Source organism: Sus scrofa, chromosome 17 (assembly GCF_000003025.6).
Source record: "Sus scrofa isolate TJ Tabasco breed Duroc chromosome 17, Sscrofa11.1, whole genome shotgun sequence".
Classification (NCBI taxonomy): domain Eukaryota; kingdom Metazoa; phylum Chordata; class Mammalia; order Artiodactyla; family Suidae; genus Sus; species Sus scrofa.
The window spans coordinates 37,528,784-37,549,918 of record NC_010459.5 but is presented as its reverse complement, the minus strand read 5'-3'; the positions used below and the strand labels follow the sequence as shown (position 1 = coordinate 37,549,918).

The window sequence follows — 21,135 nt, the reverse complement described above, 5'->3', positions numbered from 1 at the left end:
TTACTTTAGTGGGAAGACATGGGACTTTATAGTTTGGTGAGTGGTTGACACAGTCAGTGCTTAACCTAGGCCTGCTTTGCACCATGCACTATCTTCCTTCTGTTGAATACCTACTTCCCTTAGGCTCAATTTCCCTGGTCAGAGGGGAGGATACTTGTAAGCATATCCCTTTTCCCAAAGGATGGCCCTGCAAATCCTGAAGACTATAGGTATTGCTTCTATTTTTGTGATGATGGTGGGTTTATGGGCTTTATTAAAGACTGCTCTGCATTGAGACAGTGTAGTTGCCTATCTTAGTAATAAGTCTTTTTTTTTTTTTTTTTTTTTTTTGCTTTTTAGGGCCACATTTGCGGCATATGGAGGTTTCACAGGCCAGGGGTTAAATCAGAGCTCTGTGGCTGCTGGCCTACACAACCACAGCAATGTAGGATCTGAGCCGCGTCTGCGACCTACACCACAGCTCACAGCAACGCCAGATCCTTAACCCACCGAGCAAGGCCAGAGATTGAACCCGCAACCTCATGTTTCCTAGTCAGACTTGTTTCCGCTGCGCCACAACGGGAACTCTGATATCTCAGTAATTCTGATAAGCCCTGCTGCCCCTGGCCATGGGAGCTTCAAACTCTCCCAAGGACTTGCAACAGAAGTATAATCCTTGGAGCTTTGTCACATTAATGGTGATGTTTTCTAGAGAGGAAAGGACCAAACACCTGGTGGGTCCCCTGTGATTACCATAAGGCCTGTCCTTTCAAACTTTCCCTGTTAACATATTCCTGAATGCTTTTAGTTACTGCCTCTTGATTTAAGCTTGGCCTCTGTTTTGTTGTTGTTGTTAAAATATAGTTGATGTACAATGTTGTATTAACTTCTGATGTACAGCAAAGTGATTCAGTTACACATAATTTCCATTCCCATATATAGGTTTATCACAGAATATTAAGATTTTCCTATGCTATATAGCAGGTTCCCATTGACTATCTATTCCATGTACCATAGTATACATATGCCATCTCAAGCTCCCAATCCTTTCCTCTCCCACCCACCCTTCCCTTTTGGTAACCATAGGTTTGTTTTCTATGTCTGTGAGTCTGTTTCTCTTTTGTAATTAAGTTCATTTGTATCCTTTCTTCAGATTCCACATATCATATGATGTGTGGCTTTCACTAACTTCATTTAGTAGGACAATCCCTAGGTCCATCCGTGTTGCTGTAAATAGCCTTATTTCATTCTTTTTTATTGCTAACATTCCATTGTGTGTATACACACACGCACGCACACACACACACACCACATCTTCAGCCATTCCTCCGTTGATGGACATTTAGGTTGCTTCCATGTCTTGGCTATTATAAGTGGTGTTGCCATGAGCATTGGGGGTGCATGTGACTTTTTTTTTTTTTTTTTTTTTTTTTTTTGCTTTTTAGGGCTGCACTTCGGCATGTGGAAGTTCCCAGGCTACGGATCAAATTGGAGCTATAGCTGCTGGCCTACGCCACAGCCACAGGTACGCCAGATCCGAGCTGTATTTGCAACCTACACACAGCTCACGGCAATGCTGGATCCTTAACCCACATCCAGGGATTGAACCCACATCCTCATGGATACTAGTTTGGTTTGTTACTGCTGAGCCACAATGGGAACTCCTGGGTTATTTTAAAATAATCATTTATATAATAAAGAGCTAGTGCTGGCCAAAGTCCCTAATTTATTCATTTAATCAGCTCAGCACCCCTTTGAGGTAGTTAATCTTATCTCCATTTTAGAGCTAAAATGGAGATTCAGAGAATAAGCAACTCATGCAAGGAGTCACATGGTTGGTAAGTGGGGAGTCAGGATGCAATTCCAGGTGTTTGGGCTCCAGGGCCTGTGTTCTGCCCTCCAGGAGCTTACTTACTGTTTAGTGAAAATGTTAGATGAGCAAACCGGCTGTAAATATATATATAATACGTAAGAGTTGTAATAAAAGCACACCGGAGGGACCAAAAAGGTCTGAGAAGGTGATTTCTGAGCTGAGCTATAAAGAATAAATGAGGGTGTATTTGGCTTGAGGGTAAGGGCAGGTTGGGAGAGGGGAGGTGCTAAGCTAGATAGAAGGGAAGGAGTCAGATCCTGAAGGACTTACATCCCAGGCTAAGGGGTCTGGAATTTACCCTCTGGTTAGTGGATGATTGATAGGAAGTGAGTGGCAGGAAGACTAGATTATTGCAAAAATCTATAAAAAGGGATGAAAAACTACTAAAGCAGTGGGATGAAAAACAGGTGAGAGCCAAGACATACGATGGAAAAATTAACATGACAACTAAGGAGTGGAAGATGCTGACATGAGCAACAGAGTGGGGACCTAAGTGCAGCTTAGGGGCATGAATGTGGAGTCTGAAGCCATGGGTTCAGTCAGCCAGGAAGCTATACAGAAACATTAAAAAGGAGGAGGTGCTGGCATAAAAGGAAGAGGCACCAAAGGAAATTGAGTGTGCAGAGGAGAGCCAGAAGAGACTACTGTCACAAGAGCTGGGAGAGGAATTTCAGAGAGTCACTTATGACAGGCATATGGTGAGTGACTGCCTAGGTTTCGTCCTGCCCCCACACCATCCAAGTGACAGGATTTAGGGTAAATTATTTCAACCCAGAGTGTGTTTCCCAACCTACAACATGGGATGAGTATCTCCAACCTTGGGGATTGATGTGAGGGTTAAGCAAGATTAATGTTATCTGTGTTAACGATGTGTTAATTTAGAACATCCAGGAAATGCTAGTGTGTGTGTGTGTGTGTGTGTGTGTGTGTGTGTGTGTGTGTGTGTGTGTGTGTGTGTGTGTGTGTGTGTGTGTGTGTGTGTGTAATACAATATATCCCTCTTTCTAGAGTTAAATGCTGCAGGGGTAGAGTATAATTAAGACCTTAGTAGTAGATGCTATGTTGGATGGTTTGCATTTGCTCCATAATTATTTCCTTGACCAAGTCACATGTTCCTTTTTAAAACCCCATGGGCAAGGATGAATGAGACAGTCTCACCTTAGGCAGCTAGCTTCCTGTGTGGTCAGGGAGCTGGATGTTAGGGTGTGTAGGGTGTAGAAAAGACACTGAAGGTGGGGTATGAGGAATAAAGGGGCTTACTGTTAGAAGGGGCTAGTGGGTGGAGAAAAGATGAAGTCCAGGTCAGAAAGTAAGAATGGGTAACCTGTCAGTTTCTGAGCCAGTGCACTTCCCCAAACAAGACCCAGCACCCTGATCATCTGGGCTCCCACAGGAGGTACACCGAGGTCAAGATGCAGGGAGGGGTGTGTGTGTACTAAGAGCCCACTGACCAGTAAAAGGGGGAAGGGGTATCCATTCACTCATTCATACAAACTGGGCTCCATGGACTGGTGACTGGAATGACATACTGCTTGGTTTTTTTTTTTGTTTTTTTTTTTTTTTGTCTTTTAAGGCCACACCCGAGGCATATGCCATAGCCACAGCCACACCAGATCTGAGTCTGCAACCTACACCACAGCTCACGGCAATACCAGATCCTTAACGCACTGGGTGAGGCCAGGAATCGAACCTGCATCCTCATGAATAATATAGCAGATTTGTTTCCACTGAGCCACAACGGGAACTCCCTGACACACTGCTCTTGACTGTAACTGCTCATAATAGACACTGGAACACCAAAAAAAGGCCTTCCTGCTGTTACCTTCCTTTGCTTCATTTTTATAATATTCTATTGACTTTTCTCTGTAAGCTGCCTCAAATACATTTTGAAACAAGGTGAATATAAAAATAAGTAGGAAAGATGGAGTTCCCGTCACGGCTCAGCGGAAACAAATCTGACTGGTATCCATGAGGACAAAGGTTCAGACCCTGGCTCCCCGCTCAGAGGGTTAAGGATCCAGCGCTGCTGTGAGCTGTGGTATAGGTCACAGATGAGGCTTGGATCTGGTGTTGCTATGGCTGTGGTGTAGGCCAGCAGCTATGGCTCCGATTCAACCCCAATCATGGGAATCTCCATATGCCGCAGTATGGCCCTAAAAAGACTGGGAAAAAAAAAAAAAAAAGGAAAGAAAATAGGAAATTATAGTCTGTTACTTTTTTTAAGGAAAAAAAGTATTTGCTCTTTTCTGTTTTTTTCAGATGAGGAAGATGAGGCTCAGTGAGATGCCTAAGGTCATACAACAAAGTCTGGATAGAACCTCAGTTCAACACAGGGTCTATACTCCTAACCCAGCCCCCCAAAGTAGAACAAGTTACTTAACCTTTTTGAGTCTCAGTTTGTGTTCTGGTTATCAAATGATACATAGCAAATCACTACAAAACTTAGTGGCCTCAAAGCAACAACAAGTTTTTGATTATAATCACTCATGGTGCTGGGGTTTGACTGGGGTCAACGAGGTAATTCTTACTTGGTTCTCCAGATAGTGGCTAGGCTGGAGTCATCTTGAAGGCTTCCTTGTGTCTGACAGTTGATACTGGCTGTCAGCTGGAACATACATGTACACATGACCTCTTCATGTGGCCTGGGCTTCTTCACAGCATGGTGGCTGGGTCTCCAAACACAAAAGTGGAAAATGCTAGTTCTTTAAAAACAGGACTGGGAGTCTGCCATAGCATCACCATCACCATATTCTACTAATAAAACAGAGTCCAGATAAAGGGGAGAGGATATAGATACCACCAGTTCATGGGGCCATGTTCTAGAACCTCTACCCTTGTAAAATCTGTAACATGGTCATAGTACACAATAAAGACCTATTTTTGTCAGCACAAGCCTCCTTTCTTCCAGCCATAGAACTCATATTTTCCTTTTGGGGATTCTGTCCTCCATGCTTCACGCCCTGTGGCCATGCTCTGCCACCACTTAGAACCTGTCTGAGAAGCCGAGCTGAGGAATAGATAAACAGTCTTGATGGCAACTCTTGAACCCCAGGTCCCATGGGGTCTGAAAATCTATCCCTGGGCTTTTAAATTTGTGAAACAGTAAACTTCCTCCTGCTTAAGCAGGATTGAGTTCAATTTCTATAAATTGTAACTGAAAGTTCACACTATATCCACCTAAAAGGGTGGTTGTGGAGATCAACTAAGTGTGTGTATAATGTGCCTTTTACACAGCAGATATTCAGGAAGTGGTTTATTATTATGGAATAATTTTATTATGAACAATGTGTCCACAGGTAGAGATTTTGATTTCCCAAAGGCGATCAATGGCCCAGCTGGGATTCAAACCCAGGACACCTGACTTAGAATCTTTTGCCCTACTCTACCTTCTGTATTTTTGTGGTCTCATCAGATGGCCCACTGCATAGCATATAATGTCCTTGTTATGACCTGGCCAGGGTATGACTCTCATACCCACATTTCAATTCCTTCCCCATAAACAACATGACCAAAATATCATGTAACTATTTTCTAACAGTCTAAAAACTGCTCCAAATCCTCAAAAAGCACTCCAGCAGTTGCTACTAAATGTTCTGAATTGGAAAGTGAAATGAGGCTTGAGATAAATTATAGCCATAAGAGGAATTATGGGCTTAGCCATATAATCTGCTTTGGCCAACAGAACCTTACAAGCATGATACAAACATGAGCTTGAAGGGCACCTGCTTACCCTGCCTTGCCTGCTAGATGCTAGGAGCATGTGGCCCAGCTGGCCCCACTGCCCAACTACTTGACAGGTGGGTGGTTATCTAGGCCCAACCAGCTTCCAGCTCACTTCAGCCACATAAGGGCACAGATGAACCACCCAGCTGGGCACAGCCAAAACTGCCAAGCCACAGAACCAGAAGCTAAATGGATGTTCATTAAAGTTACTAAATTTCAAAATGATTTTGTTATACTAAATAAGTATTAACTAAGGCACATTTGCTATCTCTGATCTAGGCCAACTCCTTACACAGATGAGGAAACAGACCTGGCAAGGAAAAAGACTTACCAGGGTCACAAACCTTATTGGCAGCAGTACAAGCAGGGGGTGGGGTGGGGAGGTATTAGCTCACAATCCAGGAAACCTACTGGCTCTGATTGTCCTTCAAGATGGCTGCTAGGATCACCACTGATGCTTCAGATATACAGATAGATATATTTTTGGCTGTACCTGCAGCATATAGAAGTTCCCAGGCTAGGGATCCTTAACCCTCTGTACCACTAGGGAACTCCTTCAGATCTTGAAAACATCTAGAAAATATGGTCCTTTGGATCTATTAATAATCACATTTCTTCACGATCTTCTGTTGGTTTTCAGAAGTTGGGCAGAAAAAGTGAAAATTGTTGAGCAGTGAAATAGACGTCTTTCTTGGCCCCAGACAACAGGGAGGACGGGAATATATATGGAGGGTTTTGTGGATGTGAACCTCCCAACTCAAGGGCCCAACTGTGAGCCTTCTCAGTGTCTGAAGTAGTTGAGGGACTTTTCTAGGGTGCCAGGTTGGATGTCCCATTTTCACTGGGTCCAGAATATGTCCTGGTGCCCAGGTAATTAGGCAGGGCCTCTGGACAAGGCAGATGTTTCCAACCCTGGAAAGGGTCTTCCCTGCTGTGCTCATGGCCCTCTATGTCTAGCATGCTAAGGAAGCCCATAGCCCCTGCTGTTACCTGTCCCCCTAGCTCTGAAGAGTGCCTCAGTTGTAGAGACTAGAAGTGTTATTATAGTACAACGGGTGCACAGCACTAAGCCCCAGGGATACAGGAACACACTACCAGCCCTCAGGGTGACGTTTACCAGGCTCCAAAACCCCTTCTTTGGACTTCGCCCAAGTTCCAGTCCAGGGCAGCAGTTCCCACCTTGCAGAGATGGGAGCATGAGCACCTACCCAGGTGTGCAAGTGGGTTAGCCAGTGCAAGGCTCTGACTTTCTGAACAGCAAGGAGAGATGGTGGGTTCAGGGATTGTAGGGATATGTTCTACCAAGGGCTCTTCAGGGGGATGAGATGCTCCCTGTGGCCCTAGCCCCTTCCTCTGGAACCTTCATCTTTCCAGACTCAAGTTTTCTGATCAGTTCCAAGGAGCTATTTTTTTCACGCCAGGTCTGGATCTCTGATGGAAGGCCTCAACCTCTACCTCTTCCCCTGCTGCCAGAGATCCCTGTGAAAAAAAAGGGTCCTAAACCAGGACACAGAAGGGAGGGAACTGGCTAATTCTAGAACCATTTTAGAGCTGGAAAAGATCAGATCAATAGTGAGAAATTGAGGCCTGGACCTAGCACTCACTGCCTGACCAAGTGGATGAAAAATATCTGGCACTTCAACCATAAAAGTGCTCTCATGGCATATATGACCCTCCCCAACAACCCTACTAACCATTGTTAACCTTCATTTTAGACATAGAAACTAAGGCTCAGGCAGATCAGTATGAGAGACCCTAGACCATGCTGCCTGGCAGGGAGGAGTGAAGGAGAGAACAGAAGGAGGTGTAGCAGACCTGCTTTCTGGATGGACAAGAGGGCCAGGGTACCTTCATGAGAAAACACAAACCATCCCATCTCAAAGCAAGTTGGGATCCAATCTCTTTATTGTCAGGGTCTCCTCCCTGTCCCTCCCCCGCCCCACTCCAAACCTATAGAAAAACCCCCAGCCTGGGAGTGTCCTGGGGAGGGAAGGCAGAGTGTAGGGAAACTGTGCTCTGCCCTCTGGCCTGGGCATTGCCAACAGGAAGGGAGTGTGGAGGGGATGCCAAAAACTCCACCTGCAGAGAATGTGGCACTGGTTGGGACGAGGGAGGGAGGAGGTGCCTGCTGCCAGCTCTCCTCTGGGACCCGCTGGGGGTGGCATCCAGGGGTGGGTGCCCAGCCCGGTACAGTGCACACCCTTCTCCTGCCGGTGGCCATCACTCCTGTCAGGCTGAGAAAGAGAGACAAAAGAGAGACTAAGGCTGAGAGGAAGAGCCCCTTTGTGCTCTTGGGAAGAGGAAAAAATTGATGGTATTTGCTCTTTGCAGACAGTGACTGCCAGTGCTCTGGCTCTGGCCTAACTTTCTGGCTATGCAACCTTGACAAGAGTCCCCACTCCCTAAGCCTTCATTTCTTCACCTGAACTGAACCCCCTGCCCCTCTCCTGTGAACTGGCTGAACAAGGTAAATCCTAGCCTCCCAGGTAAAACAAACCAAAAAGCCCCAAGAGGAAAGACTGCCTGAACACAGATGAACAGTGGAGCATCTCATAGCATGAATGTGCCCTGTGTAAAGACACCTCTGCTGTTTGAGGTCTTCCTCAATCCAAGCCTGTTTTACTCTGGGTATGGCCCGCAAAGCAACAGGGCTGAGTATCAGTAGAGCTGGTGTGGCCTGGCTTCCCTTTAGGGTGGGGCCAGCAAGGTGCTAAATACCAACTGGAGGGTGGGCTTCGAGGCCACACACCACTGGGCTCGAATCTAGGCTCCACCAATTATCACCCTGGGATCTTGTGAGATATGTGGTCCCTCCCCACCCCCCCTCGGTGCCTCAGTTTCTACATCTCTTACAATCACAACCTGTGGGGCCAGGGCATACAGGCATTTTCTCCAAACAGGATCAAACCCCAACCCCTATGTCTGACATAATCATCACCCTCTGGTGATGAGCAGCTCCCCCTCCCTACTATGCAGAGCTGGGACTGCAGCCACAGGAGGCTGCTGGCCATTTCCCACAGACTGAGGACTGCCAGAGTTCTGTGCCTCTGCTTAAGGTGTTCCCTCAGATGCTTCTCGATCCTGAACAGGCTCAGCTACACACCACCTCTTCCACCACACCTCTCTTTGACCCCCTGGTTCCCCAGCCCCTGTCATCCTGCTCACACTGGGTGGTAATGGTTTGTCTTCCTCCACTAGACTTGGAGATCCTCACAAGTGGAGACAGGCAGTGTGGCTTGGAGTGCACTGAGGGAACTCCTGTTGGGTGGACCTAGCTAGCCCATACCTTGCTTCTGTCTCTGCAACCCACCAAGCCCCCACCACTAAGTGGCAGGGCAGGATGGCTGGGGATGCCACGACCTTCACTGCTGTGCACAGCACTACCCTGGCCAGGTCTACTTCATGGCATGCCTTCCATCCACTTCACCCTTCCCCATTGGGACCCCCGTACCTGCTTACTGCAAGGCCCCATCCTCCGCGTCTGTATCCTGGCTGTGCTCCTGATAGGGAGGGGACAACAAAGGACCATACATCACTCACTGCAAGCTCTGTCCTACCCTTGGGCCCAGAGCACATATGGAGACTACACTCAGAAAGGGGGAGGGACAGCCAAAGGGAATAACTATGAGACCAGTCTAAATAACTAAATAAGACTGGCTTGGGATCCTGACAGGGTAGTCTGAGGGCCCCTCAGCAGAGAGAAAGGACCAATCAAGGAAGTTCGAAGTGTGGCAGGACGCGTCTCTACACAGAAAGACCTCAGACTGGAGCAGGCTGAAAGCCTAGAAGGCTGGTGAGCTCCCCACCTTAGGTGAATCTACACCTTCACTAGGCCCTCATGGAGCAGTACTACGATGCCTGAAAAAGTAAGACAGGGTATCAGGCTAGGTGCAAAGAAGAGACAAGCTGGGCATGAGGAGGCCCCTATAACTGTTATGACCATGAGCCCATTTGTCCCTACAGCGGAACTCAGCCACATGGAGAAAGTTCACAGACCCGCTGAAGAAGTCCAGGCTACAATCCTGGCTCAAACTTTATTAGCTACAAGGCCCTGGGCAAGCTACTTAACTCCTCTGAGTCTCAGTTTCCTCATTGGGTAAAATGTGACAAGAATTATACTTTGCACACTACAGGGCTCCTATTAAGGTTAAATGAAGTTAAAAGGTGTGAACTACAGGGCCTGGTGCTCAGTAAGTGTTCAGTAAACAAGCAGTAGACACACCACAGGCATCTCATAGACTCAGAATCTTCCCACTTAATATAAGCTCCTTGCCTCAATCTGAAGAATTCCAACAACAAACAGGAAGCTCACTCACTCCTTCTTGAGACAGCCTGTTTCATGCTCAGGCAACAATGGCTTTTAGACAATCCTCAGGTAGAGTGGATACCCACAATCCCTGTGGCTGCCCCAGGCAATGCCCCTCCTACTCTCTGAACTCTGCAGACTGTATATGCCTGAGCCCATGACTCTTCCCTCTCCAACTCATGTGGGAAAGAGTCCAGAATGGGTCTTGGGCTGCAGAGAGGTCTGCCCCAGTCCTCAGTGAGATTTCTGACTAGCAGCTGAAATAGCTAAATACTCTTACTCATTCCCTCTCTTCCTCCCAGGACTCGAACCCCTGAGAAGGAAGAAGGAGGAAGCTCACAGGGTGGCCAACCAGCTCAGAAGTGCCCCCTTTCCCTGCGGCCCTCCTGCCACCAGGAGTGCAAAGTCCAGTCCCAGTCCCTCCCAGCCATCCCCTCACCAGCTCTTCCTCGCTGTGTGTTAGCAGCCCCTCCTCGTCGCCGTCATCTCGAGCCTGTGCTTCTCCCTGGGGCGTGCCTGCCTCAGAAGCCGTGTCCTCTTGAGGGGCTGGTGGCCGGCTACTGCCACCACTACTGCCACTGCCGCCACCACCAGCACTGCCACCACCACTGGAACTGCCAGCACCACTGCCACCGCCGCTGCTACCACCGCCGCTGCCGCCACCGCCGCTGCCGCTGCCACTGCCACCGCCGCTGCCACCTTCGCCCTTCTTTTTGCCGTCTTCAGAGGGAAGGAATGGGGGAGGGGGAATCAAATTCAGCCTGGAGCAGATCTCAGCAGAAACTACGCCTCAGCACAGCTGGTCCATGTGGGATTGGAGGCCACAGCCCATGCCCCGTGCACTGTCCTCCCCACTCCCTGCCCTGTGCCCCTGGTCACTGAGCTGGGCAAGGACCCTGGGAAGCTGACCTGGATTGGCTTTCTGCTCCTCAGCAATCTGCTCCAAGCGACCCAGCAGGGCATCGATGTTGGACTTGATCTGGGTCAGCTCTGTCTTGATGGCCTGCAGTTCACTGCTCTTTACTGGGAGTGGATGGAGTACAGGGATGTCACCTGGGGGCTGGGAGCTTGACACTAGCACAAGACCCTAGCCCCGTTCTGTCAGTTAGAAGGTAAGCCAGTGGTCTTTGTCCACAATTCTTTTTCTGGCCAGGCAAAAGGCCAGAGCTGCCTGTGGCTTCCCTGTGAGACTTCCTGGAGGCCATTCCTACAGTGACCAGCTCACCCTTCTGAACCTGGATCTCTTCCCTTGATCTTCCAATTCTGAAAGGGACTGGGGCTGGATAAGAAAGGAGGCGTGTGATGTGTATCTCTGTGTGTACCTGAACAAGCATGTGTTTCTGTTTGCATTACAGAGTAGTATCTTTCTTTCAAGGTGTATAAATATGTCTTTTACAGTCAGATTTCCTGAATGCCTGACCACAGCATGTGCATACCAGAATGAATGTGGAGGAGCGGGCCTGTGTGGACCTGTCCTTGTCCTTACTGAAGGAAAGATGACACCTCACTGTGCTCCATGTCATAGCACTGGACTCTGTGCCTAACCCAAGCCCCTCCTCCTCAAATGTTGGCCTTTTCCTCTTAAAAATGAATGAAAATACTGAGTTGCATTAGAGCTGCAGAACTGTGGGAGATTTGTTCCCTTATCTATCTTCCAATGTAAAAAAAAAAAAAGTGATTCTATTATTTTGCTAATGACAAAAAATACAAAATACCTAGTAAGAAGATACAGTCACTCACACTTGATCTTGGCTGAGCCGGTGGTGATAGCTGTGGAGCGGGCAAAGAGCTTGACAGGTATGGTGGTTTTGACACGCCGGACCAAGGGGACTGTGACCCGGGGTCGCTTCACAGGGACCGCCCTGGGCACTGGCACTGGTGACAGGCGGCCCCGATAGTCGAAGAGCCTGTGAGAGCAAATGGGCCAGAGGCTGCAGCATAGCCTGTGGCCACCAGGGGGCACTGTGACCCTAGACCAACACAGGTATGACTGGTAAAGGGCTGGGCAGCCTGCATTTCAGACCTCTGCCTGCTCCCAACAAGCCCTGAGGGTGAAGAGGAAGGGCTTTCCTGAACTTAATAGCAGCTGGAGTCCTTACTACTTCTACTTTTCCTACCATCCAGGCTGGGTAAGGACAGGGGAGGTGACAGGTGGCAATAGTTATAGCACCACTCAACACAGGAGCAAACTAAGAACAGCCCCAGAAAGGAGACTTCCTTAGATCACTCTGATGCCCAGGCCTACTCTATTACCTGACCCAGCTCCTGTTCAGTCAACTGCCACCCCAGGCTCCAGTCAGTTTGCGAATCTCCCTGAAGCAGTACAAATCCTCAGCTCAACACTGGTGTGGGAGTGGGAGCCAATCCCTAAGCCTGCCTGAGCCTCAGTTTTCCCATCTGTCTAGTGAGGATGGTGACCCCAAATTCTCTGTTCCCTGCCCCCTGCACCTCCGAGGCTGCTATGAGGGTAAAGCATAGGAGAACTTGGTTAAAAACATAGGTTAGAAGGAGTGACAGATGAAAGGCCAGGGTACCGAGACCCTCAACTCAGGGGCCTATGTTGATCTAAGAGGATGAAGCTGGAGTCCAAAAGCCTTTGCTCATTCTAGGGCGGTCCCTAGTCACCCCTATCCTTCTCACTCCCCTTCAGCAATGGAGTTGCAAGAGGACCAATGAACAGGTACATCAGGCTAGGCAGCTCAATCAGACCCTCATCCCAGAGAGCATGCTGCCCCTGATGCCATCACCCAGCCCTTGAGGGCTTCTTTTCCTTATTAGGCAGAAGCTCAGTAGGCTGAGTAGGGGTTTCTCCCACTGCTGCTGCTGCCACCTTTCTGCAGGGCGAACAGCAGCCTCTGGGGTGTATTATGGGAAACCTGCCATCACTAAGCAATTCAATGCCCCAGGCCTTGGTACTCCTTTGTTTAGGGAGCCCCGGCCCTGGGATGGTGATGGCTGGAGATGGAGAATCTCTGGGAACAGACCCAGTCCCAGACCCTGCATTTCTGCCCCAAGGGGAGGGGGCGGCTCTGGCCTTGGTCAGAATCACTGAACCACAGAATCCCAGAGCTGGAAGAGCCCTGAGTTATCACTTGGTGCAAGCCCGTTTCACAGACTAGGAGGGGATTTGCCCAAAGTCATGAATCCATTCAGTGGCAGAGCTGACATTAGCACCCAGGTCTTCTGACTCCCAGGCTAGGGCACTTTCCACTACTATCTCCTGAAATCACTCAAGGGTGAGAAAACTGAGGTTCAGAGAGGTTCTGTTCTTCCTGAATAGCCTGGAGCAGGCTGATAGGGAGAGAGGAAGAGAATGAGTAAAAAGAAGTTTTGGTCAGCCCCCACCATAATTTCCACACAAGAATGTGGCTAGTCGGAGTTCCTGACGTGGCTGAGTGGGTTACAAACCCGACTAGTATCCATGAGGACATAGGTTTGATCCTTGGCCTTGCTCAGTGAATTAGGGATCCAGTGTTGCCGTGAGCTGTGGTGTGGGCTGCAGACATGGCTTGGATCCCATGTTGCTGTGGCTGTGCTGTAGACCAGCAGCTGCAGCTCCAATTCAACCCCTAGCCCGGAAACTTCCACATGCCATGGTGCAGCCCTAAAAAGCAAAAAAAAAAAAAAAAAAAAAAAAAAAAGAATGTGGCTATTGCCATGGAGGTTGGGGTCTAGGCAGACTTGGAGATGGACCAACAGCCTACCAAGGACTAATTCAGACCTCCAAAGGACTGCTGGCCTCTGGCTATAAATATAAAGCTAAGAGGTTCAGACTAAGCTCTGAGGGTCCTTCCGCTGGCTGGGCACCTCAGAGAGTAAGGAAACTAAACAGCAGAAATGCAAGGGCTCAAACCCCCTGCACCTAGCCCTGTACCTGTTTTGTAGTCCACCTTGTGACATTTATATGTGCCCTGGCTGTCCAGTCCCAATTGAGTCCTACCCCAGAATTAGGAAGAGAAAATGCAGTCAGAGAGCTGGGAGACAGTGCAGGGTAGTGGGAGCTCTTGGCCTGGACACCTACAGAACTGGACCCTAGTACCAGCTCTGCCAACTTGAGGAGCAGCCTTGGGCAGATGCCTGTCTACAACTCTGGGCTTGGGTTCTCACTTGGGAGGACTGAGTGGGCTGCACCAGCAATCTCTCAGGACCCTTCCAGCTTGGCTGTTTCATGCCTGGGCACGCCCCTCCCCTGCTCACCTGTCGTAGAAGTCGTCCCGGTAGTAATCATAGTCAAAGCTGTAGCCACTGGGGAAACAAAGGGGAGAGGGCCAGGGCTTAGGTACGGCCGCTCAGCCCACTCTCCACAGGCCCTCATCTCCAAATGCCTCCCCAAATTCTAGGCTTGGCACACCGTCACCACCAGTGTTCACTCCCTCTGTGGAAAGAGGGACCAATCCCACCCAGACAGAGACAGACAAACAAGACAGAGCGCCCCACCTGTATATGGCAGATGCTGTTCTTTTTAGCCCCTTGGGTCTGTTGGGCTTGGGCTCTCCAGCCATGTTGATGTCTGTATAGAGGGAGGGGGCAGAGTCAGAAGCTGACAGGACAGCAGGGCCCATACACCTATCGCCTTTATGCATGTGTGCAGCAATTTATGTGCTTACATGATAAACACATGGACTTTTACTAACATGGACAATAGAAGTCTTCACAAATTACTCATACCCACACATCACATGGATATACCTGTTTACATATTCATATACATTCAGACACGTGCATGCATGGTCACAAACAAATCGCTCACTTATTTACAGAGCCATGTACTTCACACTATATGCATTCTCAGGTACACTCACATAAACACATACATCAGACACACACCCTCAGACCTATGTTCACATATCTAGGTAATAAGATCATGTACTTTCATGTAGCCTCAGATTTGGCTCTAACATCCTATACAAACTGCCCACGTGCAAATTAGCACATTCACACAAACCTTCTACCTTCTTTATGCCTAGAGCAGAGCAGTGTTTAGCAAATGTTAAGACTCTCAATAAATATTTGGTAAATGATAGTCTGGTTTCTCTTTAGGTCACATAAATCTTTCACCTTTTACTAAACTCTACATATAGGAGATTTCATTGTGGCTCAGGGGGTTAAGAACCCAACTAGTATCCATGAGAATGTGGGTGTGATCCCTGGCCTTGCTCAGTGGGTTAAGGACCCAGTGCTGCTGCATGCTTCAGCATAGGTCGCAGATGCATCTCAGAGCCCAAGTTGCTGTGGCTGTGGTGTAGACTGGCAATTGCAGCTCCGATTCAACCCCTAGCCTGGGAACTTCCATATGCCACAGGTGCAGCCCTTAAAAAGATAAAACAGGAGTTCCCATCGTGGCGCAGTGGTTAACGAATCTGACTAGGAACCATGAGGTTGCAGGTTCAATCCCTGCCCTTGCTCAGCGGGTTAAGGATCCGGCGTTGCCATGAGCTGTGGTATAGGTTGCAGATGCGGCTCGGATCCTGCGTTGCTGTGGCTCTGGCGTAGGCCGGTGGCTACAGCTCCGATTGGACCCCTAGCCTGGGAACCTCCATATGCCGCAGGAGCGGCCCAAGAAATGGCAAAAAGACAAAAACAAAAAACAAAACAAAACAAAAAAAACCACACACACACACACACACACACACAAAAGATAAAACAAATAAATAAGTAAATGTTCTGATACAGCAAACAGGCTTTCAGAAAAGGCTAAATCATATGCAGTCCAATGTGCTAGTCCCTTTCTCTGAAGAATCTGAATTTTAACTAGAACCCTTTCAGGCTCCCTTGCGGTGCATCGGTTTAAGGATCTGGTGTTGTCACTAAGAACTATTTAAATTATAACATCTCAGACAGGGGTTATGGGTGGTGGTGAGACAGAAAAGCAGGTAAGAGGGGAGCTAAAGAGTGCAGGCCCATGGAGAGATGGAGCAGGGCCATGCTGAGAGACGCTTACCCAGGGTCTGCCCGGCCAGCACTCGCCCATTCTCTCCCAGCACAGCTGCCCGGGCATGGCGCTCGTTGGCATACTGCACAAAGGCATAGCCCTTGTGCACAGAACAGCCGGCCACACGGCCATACTTGGAGAAGATAGTCTCCACATCAGATTTCTTCACCACGGCTGTGTTGAGGTTTCCAATGAAGACCCTAGAGTTGATAGACTTGGGGTCATTCTTGTTGGTTACGTTGCTTGTCTGGATCTTTAAGGACATGGTAGCCACCTGAAGAAAGAGAACACTGTGAGGCTGGGCCCCAAGCTGGGCTCAAGGGCCTTCCGTGGCCCACAACCTGGCTAAACCGGATTGCTTTGTGCCTTCCTATACATGCCTCCCCATCTGTGTTCATCTTAGTGGATGCTGACTTCATACCAGGTGCCTGATGTATGTTCTACCATTTGGTACTGACATGATAAACAGAATAAGGACATTTTGTAAGACAGGAAACACAGAGTCAGAGGTCACAAAGCTAGTGAATAACAGGGCTGGGATTTGAACCCTGGTCTGTTTGATTAATTTCTTCTCCTTTAATTGAGGTTACACTGGTTTTCCTTAGATGTGAAATGATAGCAAAGAGGTCAAATGGTAACTGGAAGGACTGTCTGCTCTAGGACAACGTAGTATAAAAACTGCTCAGTCTGATCCAGAAGTGGACCAAGGCTATCTTATTGGTACCAGCCATTTCGAAAAAGGTGAGCCAAAGAAACCTCACTGAGGAGTTCCCGTCGTGGCACAGTGGTTAACGAATCCGACTAGGAACCATGAGGTTTCGGGTTCGATCCCTGGCCTGGCTCAGTGGGTTAAGGATCCGGCATTGCCATGAGCTGTGGTGTAGATCACAGATGTGTAGGCCAGCAGCAACAGCTCCGATTAGACCCCTAGCCTGGGAACCTCCATATGCCACGGGAGTGGCCCTAGAAAAGGCAAAAAAGACAAAAAAGAAAAAAGAAAAGAAACCTCACTGAGCACACTATGTACTAAGGGGGCATGCCATACTGAATAATCCAAGACTCCATGAATGTTATTATTATCATTCATATTTTACCAAAACCAGCCTCCAACAAGTTCATTAATCTTCAGGAACATATAATCAAACCCAAGTTGTTGGTCCCCAAAGCCCATTTCTCTCACCTTTATCACTCTCCCTCCCAGAGCTAAATATAATTTAAATACAATTGACCTTCGAACAATAGGGTTTCAACTCCAAAGGTCCACTTATATATTTTTCAATGGTAAATACTACAATATTGCATGGTTCCTGTGGTTGGCTGAAGCCACTGATGCAGAAGAACTGTGGATATAAAGGGGGTTGCCTGTTAAGTTACATACAGATTAACCCATGAATTGTTCAAGGGTACTACTTACTGTATGCCAGCATATTATCTGAGAATTGTTCTTAATAAATTAATTTAATTTAAATTTATTTTTTATTTTTATTTTTGTTGGTTTAGGGCCGAACCTGTGGCATATGGAGATTCCCCAGGCTAAGGGTCCAATCAGAGCTGTAGCCACCAGCCTGTATCAGGGCCACAGCAACATGGGATTCAAGCCGTGTCTGCAACCTACATCACAGCTCACGGCAACGCCGGATCCTTAACCTACTGAGGCCAGGGATCGGACCCACAACCTCATGGACACTAGTCGAGTTTGTTAACACACTGAGCCACAAACGGAACTCCTTAATTTCAATTTTTATTTTGTTTTATGTTTAGGGCCACAGTGTGGCATACGGAAGTTCCCACGCCAGGGGTCAAATCAGAGTTGTAACTGCCAGCCTACACCACAGCCACAACGCCAGATCCAAGCCACCTCTGTGACCTACGCTATAGTTCATGGCAATGATGGATCCTTAACCCATTGGGCGAGGCCAGAAATCGAACCTGAGTCCTTGTCGATGTTAGTCGGTTTCATTACTGTTGAGCCATGATGGGAACTCCATTAATGAGCTAATTTTTTAGAGTTATCCATTTGATACTTATTCAAATCCTGTCCTCTTTGCTTAGATACTGTACCTACTCTCTGATCTCTATACTCAGGCAATGTTTTTTACCCCAAAGGACTGTACAAATCTCTCCTACTCCCCTCCTTGGACAGGTTTCATATGTGCACAGGCTCCAGAGGAAAAGGGAAAAGGGGCTTATTTTAATTGGAAAGGCCTAACATTATGCCTTGGCATTCATACATTCTGGCCAACTCTTTTGCTCATTGCTATGTGCTGGTGCAACTCCCTTTTGGAACACTATCTTAAAACCTGACCCTAGAGCTATTTCAGAACCACACAGCGTGTAGAAATATTCTCACAACTTAGGCTAACCATAAACACCTGCCCATTTATCTAATATTTTGAAGCAGAGAGGGCCTCTTTTCAGTGAATTAGGGAAGAGCTGAGTATAGGATGGGAAATCTATACCTTTTGTCCCACTAGGGTAAGAGACCCTTTTCTCCTCAGTCTTCTCAGCTGAGAAGTTGGCACTTCCTGACCAGCAGATGGCACTGTCTGCAAGGAAACCATAGGCTGGACAGGAGAATGATTCTCAAGAACCTGCTCCTAGGATGGACTTGCAGTAGCCAAGGTGTGCATCATCATAGGTAAAAGGTTGAGGGCTGAGAGGGCCCTGCTATTGATGAAGGGCCTGGTGTGGGTTTGGAACTGAGCTAGAAGGACAGGCTTTTTTTTGTTACTCAGTTTGCCTTTGCATCCAATCATTTATTAAGCAGGGAGAGACACAAAAGAGATTACCCATGAAAATTACCCAGGAAATGCTCAATGTATGTTCCCCATTCCTCACAGTTCTCTGACAATCCCTCTCCTATCTGGATGACAAGCCATTCAAAGGTTAATCTTGTGCATCTGTGGGTACGTAAGAAGTCCATGGGAACCTGAAGCTAATACAACACGATAACTATACCCCAATAAATTTTTTTTTTTAAAAGAAGTTCATGGGTCTCTTCCATGGGTATCAGATAACTCTCAGGTTGGTTCAGCTCAAAGCCATAACGTTTTTGCCCAGGGAGATGCCACCTGCTTTGGCTGAAGAAGACAATGAGGTCAGATGTGTAGACTAAGACAGAAAGAGAAGGAGGGGTGATAGATATCTATTGATGACTGCTAGGTCTGCCACTGACCTGGCAGGGACATGATCAATGCTGGGTTCCCTCAGACCTCTGCTGAGCATCTGTGCCTGCTATATAACAGCAGGATCAGCATTCACTCCTTGGCTGGTAAGCAAAGTCCTTTGTGTTTGGCCCTACATGGTCTTTTCTCTTATCACCTGGGGTTTGGGACAATGTTTACAATAGGACTTTGCAAACTGTGAAGCTCTTTATAAGATCTAATAATTACTGACTTGAATGTCTCCAGTCTACTAATACTACCATCTCTGGGCCCATTCTAGATGAGGGTCAAGGTCAGACTGGAGCACACTGTGAACAATGCCAAAGAGAAACAGTCAGAAGCCATGTCGCAGAAGGGTTAGTTTTCTCATCTGTAGGGAAGAGACTTGGAAAATGTACGTCTGTGGCTGCTCTGCAAAGCCAAGAAGAAATGTCTACCTGAGCATGCTCCAGGCACCTGTATTCCCCAACTACAGCCCCCAGTCTGCTTTCAAGGCCTGCACAATTCTCAGGGCAGGCTCTGCTGCTGTGGTGCATATTCTCAAGGGTGTCTCTGGGGGTTCATAAAAACTCAGAGTCCACATACATGTCTATGAAGCTCCTCAAAGTGAGTAATGGAGTTGGAGGTAGGAAATGAAAAGAAAGTGCACTCAGACTAGGTCTCCTGAAACCACCAGGTTCAGGTATAGAATCCTAAATAGGGTCTTCCAGGTTGTTACAAACACACCAATCTGTCAGCCTCACTTCTAAGTTATAACCTTCTCACATTTAGGCACGTTGTATGTGGGTCTCCATCTGTACTGTTCTGCAAATGTTAGAGGCAAGCCTGACAAAGCCCAAGACACAGTAAATGCTCAATAAATGTTAGGGAAGAAGCAGTGAGGATAATATCCCAGAAGGTAGTGGGAAGGGCTAGCTATGGCCTTGAAGTGGGGACACAGAGTGGAGGGACTACTGGGGCTGAGGCCCCAAGCACCTTTTTCTAGTCTCTGACCCAAACATCCTGGTCGCCACACCAACCATTCCCAACTCAATCCTCTCCACACAATTCTTTCTTGGCTCTTCTGGGCTTCCTGCTAGCTTAGGTTAGGAGCCATAGAAAATACTGACATTCTATTCAGCAGAAGCTGCTTGACTTGCTAAGCTATTTCCCTCCCCTCCCTCAGCCTCATGGATTAGCCGTGTAATTGAGAGCAAGGTGTTTGCAGCCCCCAGAGGCCCCATGCTTAGCAATGAGCTAAGGATAGGTGGGTAGAGGGTTTGTTCTTGGGGCAGGGGGTGTTCAAAAATGTAACCTGTTCCCAGAGACTTCTGCAATGTCAGATTAGCAGGGACCTTCATGAGTATAGAGTTTAGATGCTTTATTTGGAGGAACAGAGGGGAGTGGACTTGCCCAGGATATGCCATAGCCAGTGAGCAGCAGGGTCAAGAACCCCATGGGTCCTCTGAATCTATGTCTAAGATTCTTATATTCTGTCTTTCCTTTTAGACTACTGAGAGACCAGCCTCCAGGACAGTGAGGAGCTTGGTGGAGGCACAATGTTTGCAAAACTGGGGACTGGCCCCCACAAATAAGTATCTTCGCTTTTATCTGTTGGAGAAATAACTGCTGCATAAAAGCTGGGCCCTTAAGCTAACTAAACCCCACCAGGAACACAGGCTTTGAAATGCAATTTACAGCTCCAAGGGATGGGATTACTCCTCTAGGCTAAAAAGAACAGAAGAAATTTGGCAAAAAAAAAAGTCATTTTTCCCAATTGAAGCATTTTAAATGGAAGCTGTTTGGAAGACAAAACTCAAGCCTGAACAGTGATAGGGCTTTGCAAAGGCAGAAAAACCCTAAAAGGTACTGTACCCCACAACTTTAGGTAAATGAACCACCCATGGGGGGGTATCACAATAATAATAGCCTCTAATTACTGAGGGTCAATGATGTGTCAAGAGACCTTACCTTATTCAATTCTCACAACAGCTCTATGAGGAGATAATTTAGATAGGGAAAGGAAGCTTAAGACAAATTAATTGGTTAATAGAGCAAAACCAGAACTGGAACCCAAAAACCTATGCAGAGAGATGCCTTGGGTACTGATTCTCATGGCAAGAATGTGTCACCCTGAGCCAGGCACACCCTCTCTCCTTGGTCCTTACTCCTTTCCCTT

The 21,135-nt window shown here is 47.7% G+C and overlaps 2 protein-coding genes across 23 annotated transcripts in view; both read right to left on the bottom strand.

Moving 5' to 3' along the window:
- The window catches only part of ASIP (agouti signaling protein), a 176,173-nt gene extending 168,869 nt beyond the window's left edge, over positions 1-7,304 (bottom strand). The window contains exon 1 of the mRNA XM_005672859.3: positions 4,381-7,304. The gene's annotated coding sequence lies outside the window, so the exon portion shown is untranslated. The remainder of the gene's footprint in view (positions 1-4,380) is intronic.
- Positions 7,458-21,135, bottom strand: part of RALY (RALY heterogeneous nuclear ribonucleoprotein) — a 94,635-nt gene continuing 80,957 nt past the window's right edge. For 4 of the 22 annotated variants that reach the window (XM_003134403.5, XM_005672868.3, XM_021077811.1 and 1 more), the window contains 7 exons: positions 15,823-16,087; positions 14,319-14,391; positions 11,622-11,788; positions 10,791-10,904; positions 10,321-10,601; positions 9,027-9,075; positions 7,463-7,809 (listed from right to left, as the gene is read on the bottom strand). In XM_003134403.5, coding sequence (XP_003134451.1) covers positions 9,031-9,075; positions 10,321-10,601; positions 10,791-10,904; positions 11,622-11,788; positions 14,319-14,391; positions 15,823-16,078 — 936 coding nt within the window. In that variant the 5' untranslated portion in view covers positions 16,079-16,087 and the 3' untranslated portion in view covers positions 7,463-7,809; positions 9,027-9,030. Of the gene's footprint in view, positions 7,810-9,026; positions 9,076-10,320; positions 10,602-10,790; positions 10,905-11,621; positions 11,825-14,078; positions 14,127-14,318; positions 14,392-15,822; positions 16,088-21,135 lie in introns of all 22 variants that reach the window. The other 18 variants (XM_021077800.1, XM_021077799.1, XM_021077801.1 and 15 more) reach the window with 12 other exon arrangements.